This window comes from Crocodylus porosus, unplaced genomic scaffold (genome assembly GCF_001723895.1).
Source record: "Crocodylus porosus isolate Cpor-Errol unplaced genomic scaffold, CroPor_comp1, whole genome shotgun sequence".
Classification (NCBI taxonomy): Eukaryota; Metazoa; Chordata; order Crocodylia; family Crocodylidae; genus Crocodylus; species Crocodylus porosus.
In genome coordinates, this window is record NW_017728925.1 from 2,451,281 (window position 1) to 2,474,271 (window position 22,991).

General features: G+C 47.5%; 1 protein-coding gene across 7 annotated transcripts in view; it reads left to right on the forward strand.

The window, feature by feature from the left end:
* RGS3 (regulator of G-protein signaling 3) overlaps positions 1–22,991 on the forward strand; it is a 167,865-nt gene that overhangs the window by 75,774 nt on the left and 69,100 nt on the right. For all 7 annotated transcript variants that reach the window (XM_019540558.1, XM_019540557.1, XM_019540559.1 and 4 more), the window contains 2 exons: positions 13,494–13,605; positions 22,064–22,107. In XM_019540558.1, the coding sequence (XP_019396103.1) occupies positions 13,494–13,605; positions 22,064–22,107 (156 nt within the window). The remainder of the gene's footprint in view (positions 1–13,493; positions 13,606–22,063; positions 22,108–22,991) is intronic.

Sequence of the window (22,991 nt, forward strand, 5' to 3'; positions counted from 1 at the left end):
TGGGAGGACTGCTTTTCTAGAACTTTGCAGGCAGGAAACACATGTTCTGTGTTCTCTCTGGGAAGTTGGAAATCTTTCTTCTCAGTGGAACAGAGGCATCTGCTTTAGACCCTGGTATCTTATAAGACACTGAATCTGAAACGTTTGAAGTCAACATACCGTACAGTGGTACAGAATCATAGGGTTGCAAGGGATCTCCAGGGTCATCCAGTCCAAGCTCTGAACAGATGTACGACTTGGTGTTCCTAGATCATCCCAGACGGAAGTTTAATAGCGTATTCTTGAAAACCTCCAAGTGCAGGGCATGCCACAGTTTCCCTAGGCACCTTGTTCCATTGTCCTATGCTTCTTACAGCTACAAAGAGCTGAGTAAAGTGGTTCTTTTCACCCCTTGAGTCTCGCATAGAAAAACTCTGATTAATGCAGCTGCAAATGGCATTTGCTTCCCCCCCACCCAATAGATCACAGTGCTGTCTTATGTTGGTTTGTGATTCAGTACTGTTACCTAGCTATTGATCCCCCAGTCTGCATTTGTTCATTTGGTTTATCATAGAATTGTAGAAATTTAGGGTTGGAAAGGACCATAGGAGGTCATCTAGTCCAACCCCCTGCTCAGAGTAGGACCATCCTGAACTAGATCATCTCAGCCAAAACTTTGTCTAGTTGGGTCTTAAAAACCTGCAAGGATGGAGCTTCCACCACCTCTCTGGGTAATCTGTTCCAGTGTGTTACTACCCTCCTAGTGAGAAAATTCTTCCTAATATCTAACCTAAATTTCCCTTGGTGCAACTTCAGACCAGCGCTCCTTGTTCTGTCATCTGCAACCACAGAAAACAGTTCAGCTCCATCCTCCTTCAAACCCCCCTTCAGGTAGCTGAAGGCCAGGGGTGATGCATGGGGGGGCATGGGGTTGCATGTGCACCCCCTGAGAGCACTGGTGTATCCCCTGTCAGGCTGCACTTCCTGTTTAGCCAGCGGGCAGGGGGACAGGCGGGAGCACCAGTGCCCCCCCTGCGAGTGCCAGCCGGGAAGCAGGGCCGCCAGCGAAAGTGGCCGCACTTCCGGAAGCAGCTGGGGGAGTTCCAGAAACAGTGCGGCCACTTTTCCTGTGAGTGAGATCAGCCGCAGCTAGTGGGATTGGCCACCAGGGGACCCCCTCCCCCCCAGGCGCTGACTGGTGTCGGGGGGAGGGGAGGAGCACATGCCCCACCTTGACTCAAGAGGCACCAGACACTCATGCTGAAGGCTGCTATTAAATCCCCTCTCAGGCTTCTCTTCTCTAGACTAAGTAGGCCCAGTTCCCTCATCCTCTCCTCAGACGTCATGTGCCCCAGTCCTCTAACCCTTTTTGTTGCCCTCCACTGGACTCTCTCCAATTTGTCCACATCCTTCCGGTAGTGCTGTCATCTGCAAACTTGCTGAAGGTGCACTCTCTGCCATCTTCCAGGTCATTGATGAAGACATTGAACAAAACTGGCCCCAGGACTGGCCCAACTAGATACTGAGCCATTGATTACTACTTTCTGAGCCCGATACTTCAGCCAGTTTTCTATCCACCTTACAGTCCATTCATCCAGCATGCACTTCCTTAGCTTGCCTGCAGGAACGTTGTGGGAGACCATATTGAGAGCCTTGCTAAAATCAAGGTATATCACATCCATTGGTCTCCCCATGTCTACAGAACCAGTCCTTTTGTTATAGAAGGCAGTCAGGTTGGTCAGGCATGATTTGCCCTTGGTGAATCTACACTGACTGTTCCTAATCACCTTTTTCTCCTCCAAGTGCTTAGAAATGGATTCTTTGAGGATCTGCTCTGAATTTTCCAAGGACTGAGGTGAAGCAGACTGATCTGTAGTTCCCTGGATCCTCCTTTTTCACTTTCTTAAATATGGGCGCTATGTTTGCCCCTTTCTAATCATCTTGGACCTCTCCTGATCGCCATGAGTTTTCAAAGGTGAAGGCTGGTGGCTCTGCAGTCTCATCAGCCAACTCCCTCAGCATCCTCAGGTGAATCTCATCTAGCCCCATGGACTTATATATGTGTCCAGCTTTTCTAAACAGCCCCAAACCTGTTCTTTTGTCACTGTCAGCTGTTCACTTCCTTCCCAAACTGTGCTGCCCAGTGCAGTAGTTTGGGAGCTGACCTTGCCTGTGAAGACTGAGGCGAAAAAGGCACTGCCGTTTGGCCACAGTCAGAGTTTAACTCTCTACTATAGTCAAGGATCCTTCTCCCCACATCAGGCTTGATTTCAGTGCAGCTGTATCATTCTCCATGTTCTGCCATACCTTTTCATTTCTTGTGCACTCTTTCCATTCTTCTGTGAAGTCTTCCATTCTCTTTTCTCTTCCATCTGTCTTTCTTCACGGGCCTATTCCAGCTGGAGGTACCACTCCTTTGCAGCTGCAGATTAGCTGTGGTTGGCTGGATTTCGCTCTACTTCTGAGTCATTCAGGACAGGGAAGCCATGCTGCAGACTAAAATCTTGCATCATAAATTAAAAAAACCCAAACCCTTTTGTCTTTCTGCCTTGACTCTCTCATCACCACTTTGCTTGGATGTAACTTAGCACCTCCAAACCGTGAGCTTGGGGACCTTCCTTTACACCATGCTTAATCTCTTCCACCTCCTGAGGGAGTGACTGTTTCTGTCTCTGGAGACCTGCCAGAACCTGCCCATTGGTGCACTCGTTCAGACTTTAATCACATCCTGTCTAGACTTTACTGCAATTCCCACTTTTATATTCTTCCAAAATCCCTTCAGCCAGCCTTTCGTGCTAGAGGATCCTGTTGTGCAGAGGGTCTTTGTTTTGTCTGGACCATCTGTAGTGTACCTCAGGCTTGTTCAACTTCTAAGTGGACAAGGGCCATGTACCCCATGGGCTGCACCAGTGGGGGCCTGGCCTGCAGTGGGGGCCACCCCTGCTGCACCATGTGTCTTTCTGCTGCCCCTGCCCTCCCTACTCCACTGTGTGCCCAGGTGCTTCCCCTCACCCTAAGCTCCCCTGCTGCTTTGCACCTCTCAGGCACCCCCCAGCTTCAGGCCCCTACAGCACTGCAGGCTGTGCCAGGTTATACCACCCTGCCCCCTTGTATGGGAAGGGAGAAACCAGAGGGAGACTGGAGAAACTGCTTTTGCTGCTGGACCCTCCATTTAACTCCTTGTGGGCTGCAGGTAACTTGTGGGCCTCCCATTGCACAGCTGTGGTGTACATAAAGGCATTTAATAAAGTAAGTCACTGCACAGGAAATCTTAGGCTGTGCATCTCTGACTTGGTTAGTCTCTGAGGTGCAAATCTTCCCTGCCTTCAGCTGCTCAACTGTCATGGGAAATACTCTTTCCCACCCCTCTTTTCTTCTCCCTGTTCCCACTCCTCTTCCCAGCAGAGAAATGAATTCAGGACAGACTTGCAACACCTCCATCCCAGAAGCACCAGGAATGATGTGGGTTTAGGCTACTGTCCCATGAACTCTCCACACAAGCAGGGTTTTTTTTTTTCCCCTTTGCATTTCTCCTTAAAACCAGATGTAGGTTTAGGAACAAAGCACCTCTGAAGAGGCAGGGGTGTGACAGGTCTCTGTGTGGAGTGGAGTGCCCACTACAGTGGGTCAGATCAGACCCCTGGACTCTAGCAAAGATATTTGCAAACCTGGTTCTCGGGAAGTGTAGCTCATGGCAGTATCCTGCCACCCACCCTCCCTAAATACTTAGGATTAGGGCTGGCAATCCAGTACAGTTCACCTTTCCCTTGCCCTTCCCATCCCTCTCCTTGTCGCATTCAGTCTTGCAAACCTTCCTGGCCCACATCCCAGCCCCTCTTCTCATCTGCTCTCAATGTCACACTCATGCCTACATATCTCCTGTATCCCTAACTTATCCTCCCAACCCTTTTCCTGCCACACTTACCTCCACACACCATCCCTACCTCCTTGTCCTCTCCATCTAGCCTCCCTAGTACACTCATGCTCACTCACCCTCATCTCCCACCTTCCTGTCCCTTGAATCTCCCTGTCCTCTTACCTTCAGATATAGTCACCAGTCCCTTCCCATCTCTGCCCTCCCCTCCTTCCTCACATTCTTATGCACCACCCCACATCCCTCTATCTGTCACTTACCTTCACAGCCCTTCTTCCCTCTGACATGCAGTCACCTCAGTCACACTTATGCTATACACCATCCAGTTGATAAACCTGCCTCCCACCCCATCCATGTCACACCCCCACACACCTATCCTCTGCCTGCCAGTTACCCACCCGCACCATATCTTTTCCTTCTGCCCCATCACTGGCTTTCTAGTTCCAGCCTCTCTGTCACAGTCACTCCCACTCTTCCCCGTCTACTTTTCAGTCTCCTCCCAGGTGCTTCTCTACAGACTTTCCATGAAGAACCTATATTGTAGCTTTGTGTCGTTTCAGTATTATCTTTCTCATCTCCCCTCTGGTTGTAGGAGAGCATGGACTGCCCCCAGCTCTGTAAGGAGTCTCTTCCTTATGCTTTGTTGTACAGTGCCATGTATAAAGGGTGCTGGGTGAAGCTAGTATTAAGCAGATTCATGTGAGGATCTGCCTAGACTTTACTGTTTGTGGGGGTTTTCAAACTCAGGGCTCTCAGGACCTTTACACCATTAAGTTATGCAAGTGCATAAATTAAATCTTTGAATGGCAAAATGAGCCAGTTCTTGAGGAGGAGGATGACAGTAGCCACAGCAGAACTCATCTTGATTCTCAAACTGCTTCCTGCCCAAGTGGTCCAGAGGCTAAAATATCTGTTCTGAGGGAGCAAGGTGAGGTGCTGAATCCCCCATCAGGACAAAGGAGGATTCTCTGACAATTCCCCTTGACAGAGACTGGTTCAAGAGTTGGAAAATCTACTTGATAGGGATAGATTTTGGATATTCCATCCATTTAGTTTATCCAAGAGGGTGTCAAGAAGTGGCAGTCTAAGGGTATGTCTACTCTGCTTCACTGGAGCCACCTGGGGCATCCACTCACAAGCACATCCAAATCACTTTTTCCTGCTCCTGTGCTTCAAATCTGGAAATGCTGAGGTGAAGCTGCTCTGAGGAAGCCCTCCACTGTTGCTGTCGAGCAGGCCAGAGACAGACACCTGGGGAGCGGCCCTGGGGGCTCCCCTAAGGTGTCTTTATTTCTGCATTTCCAGGCTTGGCAAGTGGGAGCAGGGGGGTAGGGCACGCTCCAGCATGGATATTCCTGGCAGCCCTGGGGATGCAGTGCAGACAGACCCTGTAAGTACAGAGGGGTAAGTGTCATGATTCAGCAAAGGTATAGCTGGAGGCTGGAAGCTAGGGAAATTTAGGCTAGTAAGAAGGCATATGCTGTTAAGCAAGGGTAACTGATTATTAGAAGAACTTACGTAACAATGTGGTGGATCCTCCATAACTTCAAGTCTTTCCATCACAGGCTTGACTACATATACTTTTTGTACCAATTGTACTATACTAATAATAAAGATCTTTATCCTGATACAAAAGTATTCAATTTTCAGGGTTGCCTCAGTACAGTCTTATGAGCATAGGAACAAGTATGGCTTCATGAATACAAAATCTGTGAGTGGATCAGTCTCAAGACTGGCTGTCTTTTTCTAAGAGATCTGCCCTAGATCAATTAGGCATACAGGCTTGACACAGAAGTCAGTGGTAGATTTTTCTGGCCTGTGTTACACAAGACATTGGAACAGATACGTGATTCTGATCCCTGGGATGCCACAAGGTACTTTGAAGGGTATCGTATAATATTAGCATTGCTAGGTGTGCCAACACCTACATGAAATGCAAAACTCTAGAACTTTTGGTCCAGAGTTTTGCATTTCTTTTTGTCTCAGACCAACATGGCTGGGAAATACATCCCTAACACCTACATGTGATTCACAAAGATAAACCTGCAGAGTGCACCCAGATGAGACCATATGTGAGGTTTGCAGTGCCTCAAACCCACTTGTGGCGCCAGAAACCACACGCAGTAAATGTGTAACTGTGCGTCAAGCTACAAATTTGCAGCATGGTGCTAAAATTTGATACCAGGTTGTCCTGGTATCAAACAAAAAACTGCCGCCAAAAGTGGCACGGCGCATGTGGCAGTAACATGCGCTGCCAGAAACAGAGACTGGCTATCTAGAACCATGGTCTGGCTGCCGGCCAGGCTCCTTGTGGCTGGATTCATGCTTCTGCTGCCCTGGGAGGCCCGTAGGACCCCAGGTAAGGCTGCTAGGGTTAGCATATGTGCTAGCTCCAGCCTCCCTTACCCCATCTGAGACAATTTGGCGTGTGCTGGAGTGCATGTGCAGGGGCATGCCCTGGCAGGGGCACAAAAAGCAGTGGCACAAATGTGTGCCGCTGCTTTTTGTGCCCCTGGAAATGCAGGCCTCTGCATGTTGGGGCACGTCCCATGATATCAAAAAGGAATCTGTAGTGTCAAAAACATTTTCTGACTTGTGGTCTTTCCTAGTTCTTTGCAACAGAAAACTTTCACTCATTTCTTGACTGGAAAAATAACAGAGAAACCTCAGAGCTAGTATTTTCCAAGGGATGCCTTTAGTTTAATGAGGGGTGCCCTGAGTCTAAGGAGGTTGAGAACTGATCTGTGGGGGAGTCCTGTGGGCCAGATGACAGGGCCCTAGTGGCTGAGCATTCCTGGACTAGTTAATCATCTAATTAGCAGGTGTTGAACGTGCCTGAAAACGGCCAGGGCATTCTTTGCTGATTCATTGTGGCAGATACATAATGGTGGAAATGGGAGCTGCTCTTTATGCCAAGGGGCCTAGAATTTATTTTGTTGGTGTCTGGAGGTGGGTTTTCCCCCTGCTTCATGTGTCTTTATGAAGCATGGCTGTTTCCCCCCATTGCAGCTTCCTTCTTGATGAGATTTGTAACAGCCCCAGCAGTTGTTCAGCCCTGCTCCTCTCTTACCCTGTTAGGATTTGTGGGTAGAAACAATCTCTCTGCAGCCTAAAAGGCTGCAGTACACTTTTTCCCCAGTTCCCTGATGTGTATTTTCCTGCTCTGGTATTTATTTTATGTTCTTGTTTCAAGCCCCCAGTAAACGAGAGGGGTTTTAATCATACCTCTTCTTGCACTGATGCTTTGCTCTGTCGGCATGTGGTTGAACAGAGGATCTGATGCAAAAGTAAAAAAATAAGCTTTTGTCTTCTGCTGTAGTGGAGGATGGGGGCAGCTATGCAGTGTTTTTAGAGAAGTTGTCACTGGCATTTGTAAATGAGGCCACCATCCAGACAGCAGCATAACTTTTATCCAGTAAAATTAGCACTTGGGCAGGAGTTTTAAAGGGAAGGGAATAGTAGCAGATTTGCAGCTAGGGAATGTATTTCATTCGACATTTACTTCAGCTAAGAGCTGAATTTGTCAGTTTCCCAAGTTAAATATAATTCAGTAATACTCTCCACCAAGCTGGCCATTGTTATTTTTGGAGCTGGCTAGACTCTTTTCCATGGATTTTTTTTCCTCCCTAAAGTTTACTTGTGTCCCCAGAAAAATCTGGATCTAGCCACTTGCAATTCCCCTAAGCAAGGCTGGAAATAATCTCTTCCTTCACAACAGCCTTTTCTTTCCACGTCAATCATTTTCCTTTTTATGGTGGGATATGAACCTTATATACCACATATATGGGCTGCCTGCTGATCCATTCATGGTAATGCCTTAAATCTCTCTCACTGGTTTTCAGAAACAATCGGAGGCACTTTACAAATTATTCTGTGAACATGATAAAAGAATTCTCCATGGAGCTCTCCCCTGTTACTGATACTAAATTGTTTCACTGCACCTGATGGATGTTATACTGGGGTCTTTTCTGGAGCGTGTGGAGGAAACATACAGACCTGGAACACAATCAAAGCTTTTCCTAATAATACCCCGTGCCAAGGGGTGCTGTCCAGCGGTTTTATAGACCTAGAGTTTCGGAAGCAGGCAGAGCCTGCTTACGTTTTCCTGCTCTCATCTTTCCTATTTTTGATAAAATGGTTTCTGCTCGTCTTGAAGGCTACCCTGTCCCACTATTCTTTTCTCCACACCACTGGGCTTGTGTCTTTACAAACACAGTGAATTTATCTGGAGATTTTATTATTCCTGCTACAAAGACTCTCTGTGAACCCCATTCTATTAGTAGATCTGGGATTTTCAAGTGGATTTAGCAGTTTAGAGACTTCCTTTCCCGTGGACACTCTGGCTACAACCTGCCATGTGGTTTAATCACTGACTTTGCTTAATGGCTTTGTGCCTGGCCAGAGATCCACTGCCACTATTTATAACACTAGTGGGCCAGAGCCAGCTTTCCACTGTGTCTTGGAGAAAAATAAATTTCAAGATTATTGCACAGCAGGGAGCTGCACTCACATACATCTTTCCATTCCTATGTGGGAGCCAGCTCAGGCCTCACCAGATAAATTATGAAGAAATTAAAGTACCCCCCTTTTGAATATTTACTCTGCTAGTTCAAAGTTTTGCTTTCAGGGACCTTGTACTTCCTTAGACTATGTGATAGACAGCCTAATTCTGACCTGACACTCACTGACTTCAGTGGGTACTTGTACACGCGATGGGGGTTTAGTTCTCCCTAAATTGAAATGGTAGGTTTTTAATTGTGTTGTTTAAAAACCCACCGTTTCAATTTAGGGACTTCTGTGATGCCACATGCGTCCCCCCCAGCTCCATGAGAAGAAAAAAAAAAGCGGTGAGTGATTCTTTTTTTTTTTTTTACCCCTGTGCCGCTGCCCGCCATCCCCCCCCCAGCCCACCTTTCTCTCCCGTGGTGGGGGGTAGAGGAATGGCTAAGTACCGGTGGGCTGAGCAGTCTGTGAGCTGCAGAGGACTCTGGTCCTTTCCTCCATAGTGATGGCATCTCCCAGGTGGCACCTGCCCATTAGCACCCTGCTTGGGCACTGCTCGTGCAGGCAGGATCAACTGAGAACAAAAAATGAAACTAGGGGTGAAAGCCTGATCTTCTTTTTTTCCCCCCTCCTAGAATCTGGTGCTTCCCCAGGCAGCTCCTGCCCGCTAACAGCTCGCCCAGGTGGTCTCAGGGGGCACGACAGCTGTGGAGGGAAGCACCAGGCCCTGTGCAGCTCAGGCAGGCAAACAGGCTCTGGGAGAAAAAAAAAAAAAAAAAAAGATCAGGCTCCTTGCTGCTTTTTTCTTTTTTTTTCCTCAGTTGAGGCTGTCTGTATGACCGGCTGCCCAGTGCTTCCCTCCACGGTGGCAGAGCCTCCAAGGACAGCCTGGGCCAGGTGCTAGTGGGTGGGTGCTGCCTGGGGGGCCGTTGCTGCTGTGGAAGGAAGATCTGGGGTCCCCCGCAGCTCAGGGGCCACTTGGCCTGCTGGCAGCTCACCTCTCGGCCGCAGGAGAGGCAGGTAGGCTCCAGCACCCTGTGCACCATCCCCACTGCCTTCCTGCTGTCTGGGACCACTGGGGAATGGGCTGGCTTGCACCTGGGGTACAGTGGCAAGGCAGTAGTAGGGCGGCTGTGCGTGCAGGAGAAGGCAGTGGAGACGGTGCACAAGGCAGTGGAGACGGTGCACAGGGCACTGGAAGCCCTCCAAGCCAAAGCTCCCTTGAGCACATCTGGGTTTCTAGGGCCCTGTGCACTATTGCACTTTTGTACTTATCAGTCTAAAATACCTTGGATGGGTTTTACAAGCAAAGTCATTTAAAGCGAAATATGCTGCCGAACGTGTGCATCGTTATGAAATTAAAGTGGAATATGCCGCCGAACATGTAAACAGCAATGCCATTAAAGTGGTGGAAAAGGGCAATTAAGCTGCTTTAAAGACCGATTTTGTTGCATGTACAAGCATCCAGTGGAATTGCTCCTGGTTTTGCCAGCATCACTAAGAAGAGAGCCAGGCCCAAACTATTTTTGCAATAAAATGTTTCCCATCAGAGCAGTGGGTCTTGCCTGCTTCAGGACCCTTGGATTGTCAAATAGCTGGACAACACACCTGGATCTGAGTGGGAGTTGTGAGTATGTATCCCTGGGTAGAATTCAGCACATCTGAGTATTATTAGGAAATATTTTGCTTGCATTCCAGATTTGCTTTACTTTGCTTTGTTTTGTTTTTTTATCTCTACATACTCCAGAAAAGATCTCACTCCAGAGCAGCTACGCCATGCTGTATCTAATGCTAAGAAAATTTTGACTTTTGAAGTGTTCTGAAGTGCTGGCTTCTGCCATTTCTGAAGTGGTTGCAATTGTTCTAGCTCTGTAGGAAGAAGCATGTAAAGGCTGCTTATGTCTGGTTCTTTATCACGTAACATATCTCAGATCTGGCCTTTCCATACCATCTGCATGCACAAAACATAAGATGCTGGCTGAGAAGAGCTTCTTCCCCAGTGGAGTGAGGTGGAGGCTGTCTCTTCCCAGCAGACCACTGCCTCTCTTTCTGAAGAGTGGACTGTGGCTGTAGAAGGGAAAGCCTTGACGGTGGTACCAGTGCCACAGTCTTCTGTTTACTGACTCGATTGTCTCTCCCTCCTCAGCCCATGACCCATCATCAAAAGGATCAAGGAAAAACCCACCTGCACTCCCAACTCCCTGAGCCCTGCTCCCAGAGCCCTGTAGCCACTCGTGGGATTGCTTAGAGTCATGCTGTTTGTGCCCACATGGATAAGGAGCATAGGATAGTGGCTGGAAAGCCGGATAAGTTTTGAGATCCTCTCAGCCACATACTGGATATGGGCTCCCGGGAGGCAGCAGACCTCCTGGGCTAAGGGGTTGGGACGACATATTGTACCCTCTGTCTCCCTTAGGAGGGAGTCACCCACAATGACCACTCTGTGTTTCATCTTAGGGATGATAGCTGGTTGTGTTTCTTGGTCACTTGCAGTAGCTGGCAGCTCTGCAGGCTCTACTGGTGCTGCAAGAGGTTCATACCTGTTGCAGAGATCCACGGGGGTGGTGATCCTGGTACAGTGAACCTTGGGGCCAGAGACGAACTTTGTCCAGCCCCCTCGCTGGACAGTATGGAAGTGCCTCTTGGCCTCCCTGGTCCTGGCAGGGGACATAGGTTGCTCATCTGTCCTGGCTGAAGTGCCTGGCAGTAGGAGTCAATCTCTGTTTGCCATCCCTGATGTCACACAGCCTCTGCACCGTGGTCTGGAGCTCCACTATCTGGAACAATATGGAGCAAACCTCCCAAGGGGAGGTTACAGTGCTCCTGATCCCATGGGCCTGGAGTTGTGCCAGGCGGCCCCCACAGCCCGGAGCCAGGGGTTCATCTGAATGGAGACCGGAACCGTGGGTTCTGGCTGGGTGGAGGCCTCGGGAGTACCAGAGGGGAGGGATCCAGCTGTGGGGGGAACCTCGGGGTGCGACCTGTCTCGCCCACCATTGCACCGGTAGTAGTTTGGCTACTACTGTGCCAACCAGTCCCTCGAGGCTCTCTGCCTAGGGCCTCAGACCCGCCTTGTGTTTTCTTCTGCCACCATTCACCCCTGGGCTTGCCCAGGCCCAGATCAGCAACTCATCCTCATTCAAGTCCCTCTTTAAAGCTCTCTTTTGTGATACCTATCAAAGGCTTAACTGTGGCTCAACCACTGCTAAGACATCCTGCTAATTGCTATTGTCTCTTTGTTTCCTTGTGACCCTAAATGTCTGTCCAGGTCCATTCTCTTCTGCTTTATGCTTGATTGTAAACTCAGGGCAGCACTGTGTTTTGGTTATGCATTTGTACAGTGCCTGGCATGGTGGAACTCAGCCTATAATTCTGGTCCCTACTCAGGTCTGCATTACAAACAGTTAATTATATCTGCCAGCCCTGTACTCATCCTGGGATATGAAAGCCAAGCATGGCTTTTTCTGGCTTATATTACAGTCAACAAAAGATTCAGTAATTTGTTAAAAACTCTGTAGTCAGTGGTTGTATGAGCAAGGAAAGACTCCAGGAATATTGGCCTCACAGTTGTGTTGACTTTTCGTGGTGGCTGGAGTAAGAAACAGCAGAAGCTAGACTTGCTCAGAAAATAATTTTGAAATGTTGACTGTATGTTGAAACTTGAAAAGATAAGGAAAAAATGTTTTTTGGAAATGTCCTCCCTTTTTATGCCACCAATAGGGCTCATATAAATTTTTCAGGTGTCAGATTGTTTTAATTTTGGGAAAGGGGAAACCAGTTTTGGCAGATTTCCCCCCTGCTTTAACTAGATGTAGTAAGAACTTACTTAATTCAGTAAACCCAGCAGATCTGACTCTGAAGTTGTTGGTGGACTAGTTCTGTGGGAGCCATTTTTACACAGGTGTTTGAGGGTTTGCTTCTATGGCCTTTCTTATGCTGAATAGCCTGCCTTACCTCAAAGGTATGATATAAGTATATGCCTGACTAACTGCTACTGCAGAACCGGGCTGAAGAAGGAATTTGAGATCAAGCCCTTCAAAAAACAATATCACATTTGAAATGTCTCTTCGCTTTCCCTGTACAGTACTCCAATTTTTTATGAAGTAGGTATGTGTTTTACAGACTAGAGCAGAGGTGGTCAAAAAAATTCTAGCAGTGCTATTTTCTGGTACAGTTGTAGTCCTGTTGATGCTGAAGTGTGTTGTAGGAATATGTTGGCTTAAAAAGAAAAATATTGATGGAGAAAAAATTTAAACCTTGTTTTGCAACAGTAATGTTAACATGTTTTGATTTGGTAAAGTAATTGTGTTTTATTTTGACTTTGTTTCTGTTAATTTTCATTTGATGTTTATATGCTATACAATATTAATTTGACTGAGATTTAGTACATGCTGTATTTTAATATTGTAATATAGTATACAAGCTGAATGAATGGACATTCTTGATATGTAGCATTCCTATACAGTAGTTCAAAATGTACATTTTCCATGTTTTTTTTTTTGTTTTGGGAGAAATTTTAGAAATTTCATTTTTTGCTCAGACTTGAAATGAATAAAAATAGAAATGTCAGAATTGTGTATGGAGTGGAATGGAAATTCTGGTTTCTGGCCAGCCTGTTGTCAAGGAAGTGCTTCAAGGCTTATGCTGGCCTCTCCCTGTTAGACTCCAGGCTGAACCTAAACATAAGGTGTTGTGGCAGAGTAGTTAAGATCCTCTGCTTCGGCCCCAGATATACCAGCACTGCTTCAGAATTGTGCCAAAAGCCACCTCCAGTTGACTTGGCTGTAAATATGTCTCTGGCCAGTCAGGCGGCGGGGGGGTCAAAGGCACTTGATGCTGGCCACATCACTGCCCTCTATACAATTCATTACAGAAACTGGTGTACCTTAGTCATACTTGGTTCACAAGGATCCTCCATCTGAGACCTACCGAGGGTCAGATTATGCCATACCTTCTCCTGAAATTGCTGGCAATGGCAGAGAGAGTATATACACTTACTCCTCCCATCACAGGACCCCAGAATTTGCCTATAGGTCCATTATGAGGCAGTAGCAGTAGTCTAGTGACACCTTGCAGGAGCTCCTGCCATTTAGACTACTGAGCATATTGCAGAGCTCATGATGTCCTCTTCTTCCAGGTGACCCTTTTCATCTACTCAGACTTGCTGCTTTTCACCAAGGAGGATGAGCCGGGGCGCTGCAACGTGCTGAGGAATCCTCTCTATCTGCAGAGTGTAAAGCTCCAGGAGGGTGAGTGTGTGCAGCAGGCCAAAGCTTTTCTCCTGTGGTTCATGTGGGCAACGATTGGGTCGACCCAGCACGGCAGGGCAGTCAAGCTGGGCTGTCTGGGCCAGCACCTGCTTTGTTCCTGGGCATGGCGAGAGTCTCAGAAGTACACGATCTCTCCTTCCACTTGTGCTGCTGAACCTACACACCAGGGAAGGAGTCCAGGACGTGGGCTCACCCTTCCCTTACGGAGGCCAGTCCAGCCCTCCCCATTATTCCCTGGATACAGACTCGCGTGGTTTAATATTTAAAGCGTACAGAGTGCTAGGAATAGCTCTGATTTTCATAGCCTGTCACACCTCTTGCGGTTACCACAAATGGAACAAGACCCTTCTGGGATGAGGGGCCATCCCTTCCAAGGATGCTGCCGTGCCGTGCCGCACTGCGCCGCGCCGCACCCACCCTCCCGGTGCTGCATTGTGTACAGCGGTAGTTAGCTAAGGCTGAGAAGGGAAGTGGAGTCTTGAGGTTTCCCCCCTGGTGCTTGAAGAGAGCACAGCAGCTTCCTCCACAGGAGTCTGACTAAGCCCTACTGACCTTTACTTGCCCCACTTCCCCTGGCATCCACCCCCTGCTTCCCTCCCAAGCTAGCTGGGGAAGTTCACACATCCACATTGCAAAATGCCAAGGTCTGAGGGGAAAAGGCAAAGAGTGAGGCTGGCTGGGCTGGGCTGTAAGCATTTTTCTCGTGCAGGCTGCTTTGCCTGGCTATTACACCCCACTGCTTGTTTGGGAGAGGGAATTTCAGCAACAGAGAGGTCTTGGGGGCAGGGGCTGAAATTAGTTCATGCCAGAGAACATGGAGCATGACCTTGGCTGCTCAGATACAAAAGAGGAACAAAATAATTGCTCCACTCTTCATTTCCTATGTAGAGTCAGCTCTGGACCTTGATCCCAATCCCACCTTGCTCCTTCCTTCCTGGTGCAGCTAGTCTATTTGGTTACAGGTAAAAATACCCTTTGAAAAGTCTGAAGAAGCCATTCTCAGCCTGCAGCTTACAGGAGCAGCTGCTGGGACTTAAGCGTGCTTTAAGGGCGGTAGCTGAGGACAGTACGGTAGAGGCACTGAAGAACCGAGCTGGTATTCCTTGGTACTCACAATTGAAGTTGGTGAGATGTGCATTATGGCACTGCAGCCTTCTGCTAACCCAAACACTGGCATGGCGGGAGGAGAGGGGGCTAATCAAGTTCTTACCCCCCCTGTGCAATTTGGGCAGCTGAAGAAATCTTAGTGAAGAGAGACCTAACTATAGCTGTGCCCTGTTTTTCTGTCATGGCTGAGGAGTGCAGCAGGGCTGATGTGTGTACCTGTATTTGTGAGGTGTTTCTGAACTGGTTGGGATGGGCTGATTTCCCCATCCCTCCTCCCTCCGAGGCCATTGTCCTCCATTTGCTCTGGTTCTGCTGTTTTCTGTCCCAGTGTACTGCCTACCCGGCACTAGGAGCCTGTGTTGACTGTTGCGAGTGCTTATTCTAGGACCGGGCTGTGACTAATGAGTTACTCAGGGGGATTCTCACTTCCCATTTGTGAATCTCATGTGGATAGATTGTGATTTTCTCCAGCCGATTTGAAATCTATGAAAATTAGTCTTGCCTGTCAGCTTGTTCCAGTTCATTGTGGGTTTTTAGTATTGAATGTTCGAGCCGTTTCAGTTGGATCCAAAGGTCACCTGGTCTGTTTCTCTTCCTTTAGCATATGGGACGTAGCATTTCTTGGTTCCTGGAGCATTACTGCAAGTAAAGTCCTCTTCTGGGGAGGATGGATGCAGTGGGGGTGATCCAGGCAGAACTAACTCATTTAGAAATGAGACTGAGTACTTTGTGAGGAGTTTTTGGCTCTCTTTGCCCTGTGCTGCTTATTCTAATGACTTGATGTGGAAATGTCCTTTGTGAAGTACTTTTCTGTTGGCGTCCAGCCCTGTAGTGGTAAGTTCTGGAAAGGCACATATTTTGATTGCACAGCTTGGCAGATCCTGACTGAGATGTCAGATGGCCTTTTCAATCTGAACTGCCATCAAAGTCTGCTTCTTCCTTCTGGTCTTGTTCAGGAGCTCAAAGAAGTTGGCTTTGCTTGTGCCTGTCCCCGTGGCACTTGATGTTGACTCTCAGTGAAGCCTGTTTGCAGGTCCTGCTATACTGCTGTGTACCTTTACCCTCCCGCGTGTCAGTCTGATTCCTCAGGCAGTTACCTTTTTCCTTGAAACTATAACTGCTTGCTTAGTCCTACGTCAGAGTCTAATGAGGAAGGACAGTGACCACCCCTGAAAAGGAGGGATGTTTCTTTTCGAATAACCTTGGCTGGGATTTCAATGCTTAGTGTAATATGCTTCTAGACACCAGCCCTGAGTATGGATTTAACTGGTCTGTCACAAAGGTGTATAGGCCGACCCATATAAACCCCTCTCCACCCCCATCATTCCCTTTTGGCAGAGACTTTTTGTTGGTCTCCTAACTCACTGAATGGCACATTGATAGGAACAGGCGTATTGCTGAGTATAACAATTGAGATATCTCCGGTACACTGAAGACCATTGTGATGTTTCCTGTTTCTGTTGCTTACTGCACTGTGCAAAGGCAAATCAATATAATCTGCTTTACAATGCTCTGTCTTCCTGCTTTAGAAGCCCAACATGGCTGATGAGTATTGCACCAGCCAATGTTTCCAAGGGGCCGGCTAGCTTCCTCAGTAGATACTGTGGGAATTTCCATCTCAAGTTACCGCCTTGCTGGGGAACCGCACCCCTCCTGGCGTGCATGTGCATTAGTTTAGTGCTTAGCAGCAAAAAATCAAGGGCCCTGCTGTGAGATCTTCCCAGTTATGGTCCTGTCTCCCACCCGTTTGGGATCCCAAAGTGAGAACAGTCATCTACTTTATGCTGCTTTGCTACCCACCCGCAGGAGCTTGGAGAAGTGCTACACTTGAAGTAACCTCTCATGTAGTACATCGTCCATGGACTGCAGTGATCTAGTAGATGGTGCTGGTAAAACTGCTCGGGTCATTATAGCCTGCTCCCAAGCCTCTGCTGCCCGCATGGTTCAGTAGTTCTTGACTTGGATCTATTCTTGGGTCTTCTGTTTACCTTTTACTGGAAAGGAAACCAGAGGTGCTGGTGTGTTGGGAAGATATTGCTTACATACAAGTCTTTTAGCATGTGAGGAATATCTCCCCTTACCTCCCCATCAGTGGCTCTGTGGAAATATAGCTTCCTTAGGGAGGGAGAGATTCGACACTGAATGGATGTGTACTTTGTAAAACTCATTTGTTTCCTGCCAGTACATTGAGGAGCACATGAGCAGGCAAGGCCCAGTGGTGCTTTGGAGGAACACTCTCAGGTTAATTTGAAATGCTAAAGCCCAACCTGAAGTTTAATACATTTGAGAAGAATTTTAAACATCTTGGATCCTGGTGGGTTTTGTTTTGCTCTGCTGTTTGGCTGCAGATTTTCTTTTAACACATCTCTGAGCACAGCGTGATCAAAGACTATTTGTTTGTCACGACAGAAATGGTGTATGACGGTGAGCATGGCATGTGTATGGAATAGACTGTGCTAGCTATCTGACTGTCATCTTCAGAGGGCTGGGGTCTCTCCCAGGTAGGGAATGACTGTCTACTTAGGGTTGGTCCCTAGTTTGTTTCAGGTTCTCATGTCCTAGCCCACCACTGCCATGGTTTGAGTTGCAAAGGTAGCTGGGTAGGTTCCTTTGGGACTTAAAATACATTCTGGTAGATCTTGTAACAGCCTCTGTGTTTGCGCTTCAGAATCTACATTTGGGTCTGTCCCTCCTGGCACTGTCCTTCTCATACAGTCTCTGGCAGTCTGTCTGCAAAGGCAATTCTTCTGTCCATAGTCTCCTACTGTGCACAGATACATGACCACATACGCATGTAATGCAATTCTCAGGATTTTATTCTGAGGTTTGTAATATTTGGGGCTTTTTGTAAAGCCTAGTACCTGGAGTCTTGTGATTTATGGAAGAAACTCAGTTTCCATTCGCTTTACATCTGATGGCTTGTGAAAGAAGGCAAATAAAAAACTCATTATCTTGCTCCACACATTCATGATTTTTAAGCCCGTCTTGTGATTTGGAGTGGTCTAACATTGTTTTTGAATGTTTGGTGCCAATAATGTGCCTGCATATACACATCCAGACACACATACTTGTACACACAGAGCAAATTTCCATGCAAGGTTAATTCAGTGCTGCTTGAGGAGCACACACAATATGGCTTTGCTCATCCTTTCCAATGAGGAGTTGGTTGCACTGGGGGCCTGTGGTGTTTGTGCTGCCTGAGTGCTGAAGAAGGCTTTCTGCTTTCCCTGTTCATTTTGTGCCTGCACAGTGAATGATCAGTAACTCTAGCCAGGACTGGGACTCTGGGGTTTTCCATGGTGCTAGCAGCTCTGTGTCAATCCCATGTAGCCTGCTGTCATGGAAAAATCTGTGGTTGTAGGGAGCAGTAAGCAAATGATTCAGAGGCCTTGTAAGCTTTGCCTAATGGTTCTCATCACAGCTCATGATCATTGGCCTCTCCTCTTACCCCCTGCAGTAGATGTAAAATGTCTGAAGTGGATTTTTGATACTTAAGAAAACAGAAGTGAGCCAGCCCTACCTCACGGGCTCTGCATCCCACTCTGGCAGGTAGCTGGTGACCTGTCCTGGATCCCACTCCAGTAGGTGGCTGGTGATCTGGGGGCTTGTAGAAGTGATCGTTAGAGCTGGAGTTCATGTTTGTATCTATAACTCTATGGAAGGGCATTTGCAGCTTGGAAGGCAAATCAGTTCCAATGACCTTGTGTTTTTGTTCTGTTGCATGAAACAATTGTCACTTTGGAAGCCTAAATAAAATAGATACAAAGATCCAGAGCCCTTTCCAAGGCTCCCACATGCCAGTCTTGTGCCCTTAAGGGGTGTGGCACATCTGGAAGGATGACACTTGTTTCTGAGCTTAGCCACACCATTTGGGAAGCCAGATATGAATCCTTGGAGAAGTGTGGCTGGGTATATTGACCTAATGCTGCAAACTACCTATGAAGGAGGCTGGAGGGCTGTTATTTTTCATGATCATCTGTTGTGTTAAATAGTTCTTATTCACTCAGAGATCTGCAATTATTTATCATTGTCTCTACTCTTCCTAGCACAAGTGAGCAAGATCTGTGTTTGATAGGGTGGAGTGGAAAGGGCAGGCTTTTTTGTATTGAGGTGAGCATACTAAACATAAGTGAAAGCAAGAGAACATGAAATGTTGGCATAAAGTAAATGAATGAGGTTTTTATTCTCCCAAGCCCTCTGCATATAAAGCACTAGCTGGATGGATCTGCAGGGGCCCCCAGGACGGTGGTGTTGGCTGTGTAAAGCAAGGACTTTTGGCTAGCCCCAGTGACTTTAGGTGATAACTTGCTGTGATCCCCGGGGCAGAGTCTGTGTCAGGACTGCTTTGGGGTTAAAGTGAGATGTCTGGGGTAAATCTGGAGGTGCCCATAGTTTTGCCAGTTTGGAATCTGCAGTAGCTGTGGAGGGAGCTGGGGGTCCCTTCAGGTGCTCCCTCAAGAAATAGCACTAACCGTGGCCCAGACCTGCCAGCCCCATCACTCAGTAATGGGAATGCTTCCAAATGGGAGCACTTTTCAGATCCCATAGCACAGGTCACAGCCCAGTAGAGCTTATGATGCCTGGAGATACGCAGTGGACTGTGTTCTTTATCTGACACTTCTTCAACAGCATTCCCAGAGTATCAGGGCCTCACCAGCACAGCCTGGGCCTCAGGCATAGCTGTCCTTGCAATGGGGATGTCATGCCCTTCTGTAAAGTTCTTGAAAACCAAGGCCCTATAGGGGCCCTCATTTTGCCCCAGCCTGTGTATCCGTTCCAGATACAGAGCACTTGCCGATGAAGGATAGCATGGAAACTTGGAATGTGACGCTGTTTGTGCACTTGCTTTGTGGCACATGGAAAAAGCACAGGTGGTGGCAGGGTGTCCCTGTGGGATCATAGCATCAGTTGTTAACTCCAGAGGTTGCTGACTGTACTGGATCGTTACTGCGAGGTTCTTTGGGGAGTGTTATTTTTCCAGTCCCTGTACAGAGCCTGTCTCCATCGGCAGTGCGGTGCACACAGTGGCAATGAGGCAGAGCTCATTCTGATGTCTTGATCAGCCAGAGTTGCTCCTGAACACAGACTGCAGAGCCCAACTGCTCCACAGGCAAGAGAGCACTTTGAAAAAGCTTGTGAAGTCAGCGGCCCAGCAGGTTCTTGCCCTTGGGGGTTGTGGTAAGTCTGGGGGCGTCCCACTGTAGGCATAGCTAGGGCAGGGTTGCCTCTTGCTACATCTAATCCATTACTGTGAAGTTCAGGTGTCCCCATCTTGTGTTGCTTATATCTCCACCAGTAAGACTGTATTCAGGTGTTTGCTGTTCCCAGGACTTGGCAGAGTCCACTGTTTTCCTTCCCCCTTGAACAGAAGACAATTTTAAGGGGAGTAGGAATCCACGTTCCTCCTTGTGGATGCCAGGAGCAGCAGCACTCTCAGCAAATTCTTTCAGCAAGGGCAAGTGGAAGATGGAGCCAGTTCTGCTAGTTCGGCTGGCCCTAGCTGCTGTGAGAATCAGCCTGAGCAAAGTGCCAGGGCAGAACAGACTTCTTCAGACACCTTGCAAAGAAAGGGCTTGTCTGATTTAGGGAAACCTGTGGTTTCACAAAGTCTGGATCGTTGCTCTCATTATCTTTTTGAATCTTCTTTTTCCAAAGAGCCAAGCAAAGCTGCCTGCTCCATGGAGGCACCTGTGCTAGTGGTAGTGGTAGTGGTATGGTGTTGTTCGCTAAGTATTGTCCCACTGACCCCCCCCCATATAAGAGGTTCAGAGGGAGGGGCTGCACTGTGCTCTGTTATCATCGCAAGGGGATCTGTTAGTTCTTTTAATACAAAATATAAACCCTGCAGCTGTCTGTTTGCCCAGAGTGGGACCCATTCCCTGTGCTAGCTCATGTGGTTTGTCAGGGAGCAAGCTTTTCTAGCTTAGCTGCTGACATGCTTTAGCACTTGGGATCCTTTGGCTTTTTGTTTCTGCCCTTGCATCTTGTCTCCTGTGCTCCATTCTCCCCTGCTCTTCCTTTGTTTCAGCAATGTCTATTCAAGGAAACAGTGTCCTTAGCAATTGTCATGAGCTATACTGATGGGGGATGCTGTGTGAGATCTGTCTCCATCTCAACATGTGGCTCAGAGACAGGTGATGGGAATGACCAAGGGTATGACTAGAGACTGGAAGGATTGAGGCAGCATTCATTAGAGAGAGGATGTAAAAAGAAAGTAATGCAGGGTGCAGAGAAGATCGATCAGGTACTGCTCTCAGCTGCACTGTAACCCAGAACCACCTGAGCTTACTTCCAGGTTGGGTACTAGCAATAGACTAATTGTAGCATCCTGGAGCTCCACTCAGGCTAATATATTCTGCTGTGAATCTCCAGCTGTTTAAAATGTAACTCTGTTTAAGCCATCACTGATGGCACTTCTGTATCCTGCAGAATGTCACTGCAGATGTCCTGTTAAAGAAGTCTATGTGGGAAGTGTGGGGTAGCTTGTATGCTAAAGTCACACCCAAGCTTATTCTGCTCTAGTATGTAAAAAAGCCCTGCCTCTTTGGGTGGCAGACCAACGGAGGAACTATTCCTAGGGCAATTCATAGCATCAGTGCCTACTGCAGGTTCTCATACTTCTCTCTGAAGCAACTGCTAACCAGCTATTATCCTATGCCGGGACAGAATTATGGACTTGGATGGATGTTGGGTCTGATCAGTCTGACAGTTTCCACTGTCCTTCATGAGTTTCAGGAGATTCTTTTCCCCACAGCTCTTGGGGGAGAGGTGCTCAATGATCAGCACAGAGGCTGGATATGTGGCAGCATGGAGGAGCAATGTGCACTAACTCCACCTTTATCGTTCACGATGTGTAACCCAGCATTTGGGAAAGCAGTGAGGAATTCCGGATTTCCCTGGTTCCATGCTTTTCAGGGAGATGGCCCAGCCCCTGGCACCATGGTTAAGTGCAAGTAGGGCCTTAAATAGCCTCTTGCTTTACTTCTGCATCAGGCTGGTCCTTACTAATGCACTTCACTGACCAGCCTCCGAACTACAGACATAACAGAAGCAAGGCCTTTCTCTAGGAAATGTGCCTGGAGGAAAACCCATGCTATGCAGCACATAAATGAGTCTAACCCCAGTTTGGCTGCTGTTTTAACCACAGGGATGTCCTCCTGGAAGGCAAACAGCAGGTATTGCTCCCAGCAGACAGCCTGCTACAGCAGAATTGCTTCCTTAGTTTTTTTTTAAATACAATCTTATTGCTTATTGTTTTATCAGTGTCACAGGTCTTTGTTTGGTGACTCCCAGCCAAAGCCTGATTTTGGCTTTGTTTTCTCCCTTTCAGGTGCTTTGGAAGATCTGAAATTCTGCATCCTCTACCTTGCAGAGGTGAGTATTTGTACTTTGGGAATTAATCCCCACTCCAGAGGGAGCCAAACACACTGACCAATACTATATACTGGGCGCATAAAGTACAGAAAGCACAGAACAGATTCATTTAATTTCTCTTTTTAATTAGTTTTCCAGTAGTCTGCATAGGAAACCTAAGTGGCTGCAGCCAGAGCATATTAATAAGCTGCTGCTAAATGGAACCTGTGAATCGGGAGCATGGATGTCTGTATACCCTTCCTTTCCCTGACATGTAATCCATGGGTAGCTCTTTTCCCACTGCTCTTGCTTTTGATTTAGACCTCTGGATTCCTTTGCCTAATGATGAATTAATTTTGCCAGTCTATTTCAATTTGATTTTTATGGGTATTTACCTATTCTTGCCTTCAGATCGTAGGAGTTTTAAACAATGAAATAGGAACAAAGGAGCCTATCATAAAAGACTATATAAAATCTTTAGAATTATAGATCTGAAAGTGCACATGGATGGTAAGTGACTGTTTGCTTCACACGTTTGCAATCATTAGGACTTCAGCAGAGTTCCATTTGTGGCATACACGAGCTAAGGGCACGGCAGAGCATGTTCCTTGTTCATGGGTCCACCTAATCACTAAATCCTGACATTTTCTTCACAGCTCTCCATTGTATTCTTGATTTTAAGGCCTGCTACTCACAGGGCAAGAGATTATGCAAGAGAATAATAAATAGTCCTGGTGAAAGTCAGTGGAAGAAATATTCAGATTTGAATTTAATTCATTTCTGATTTAGTGGAAGGGGCACTACTCTGCATAGGGAGACATGGGTTTTATTCCTAGCTCAGCCACTGACTTGCTATGTGACTTCAGGCAAGTTGCTTCTCCTCCCTGTTCCTTCCTCTCCCCACC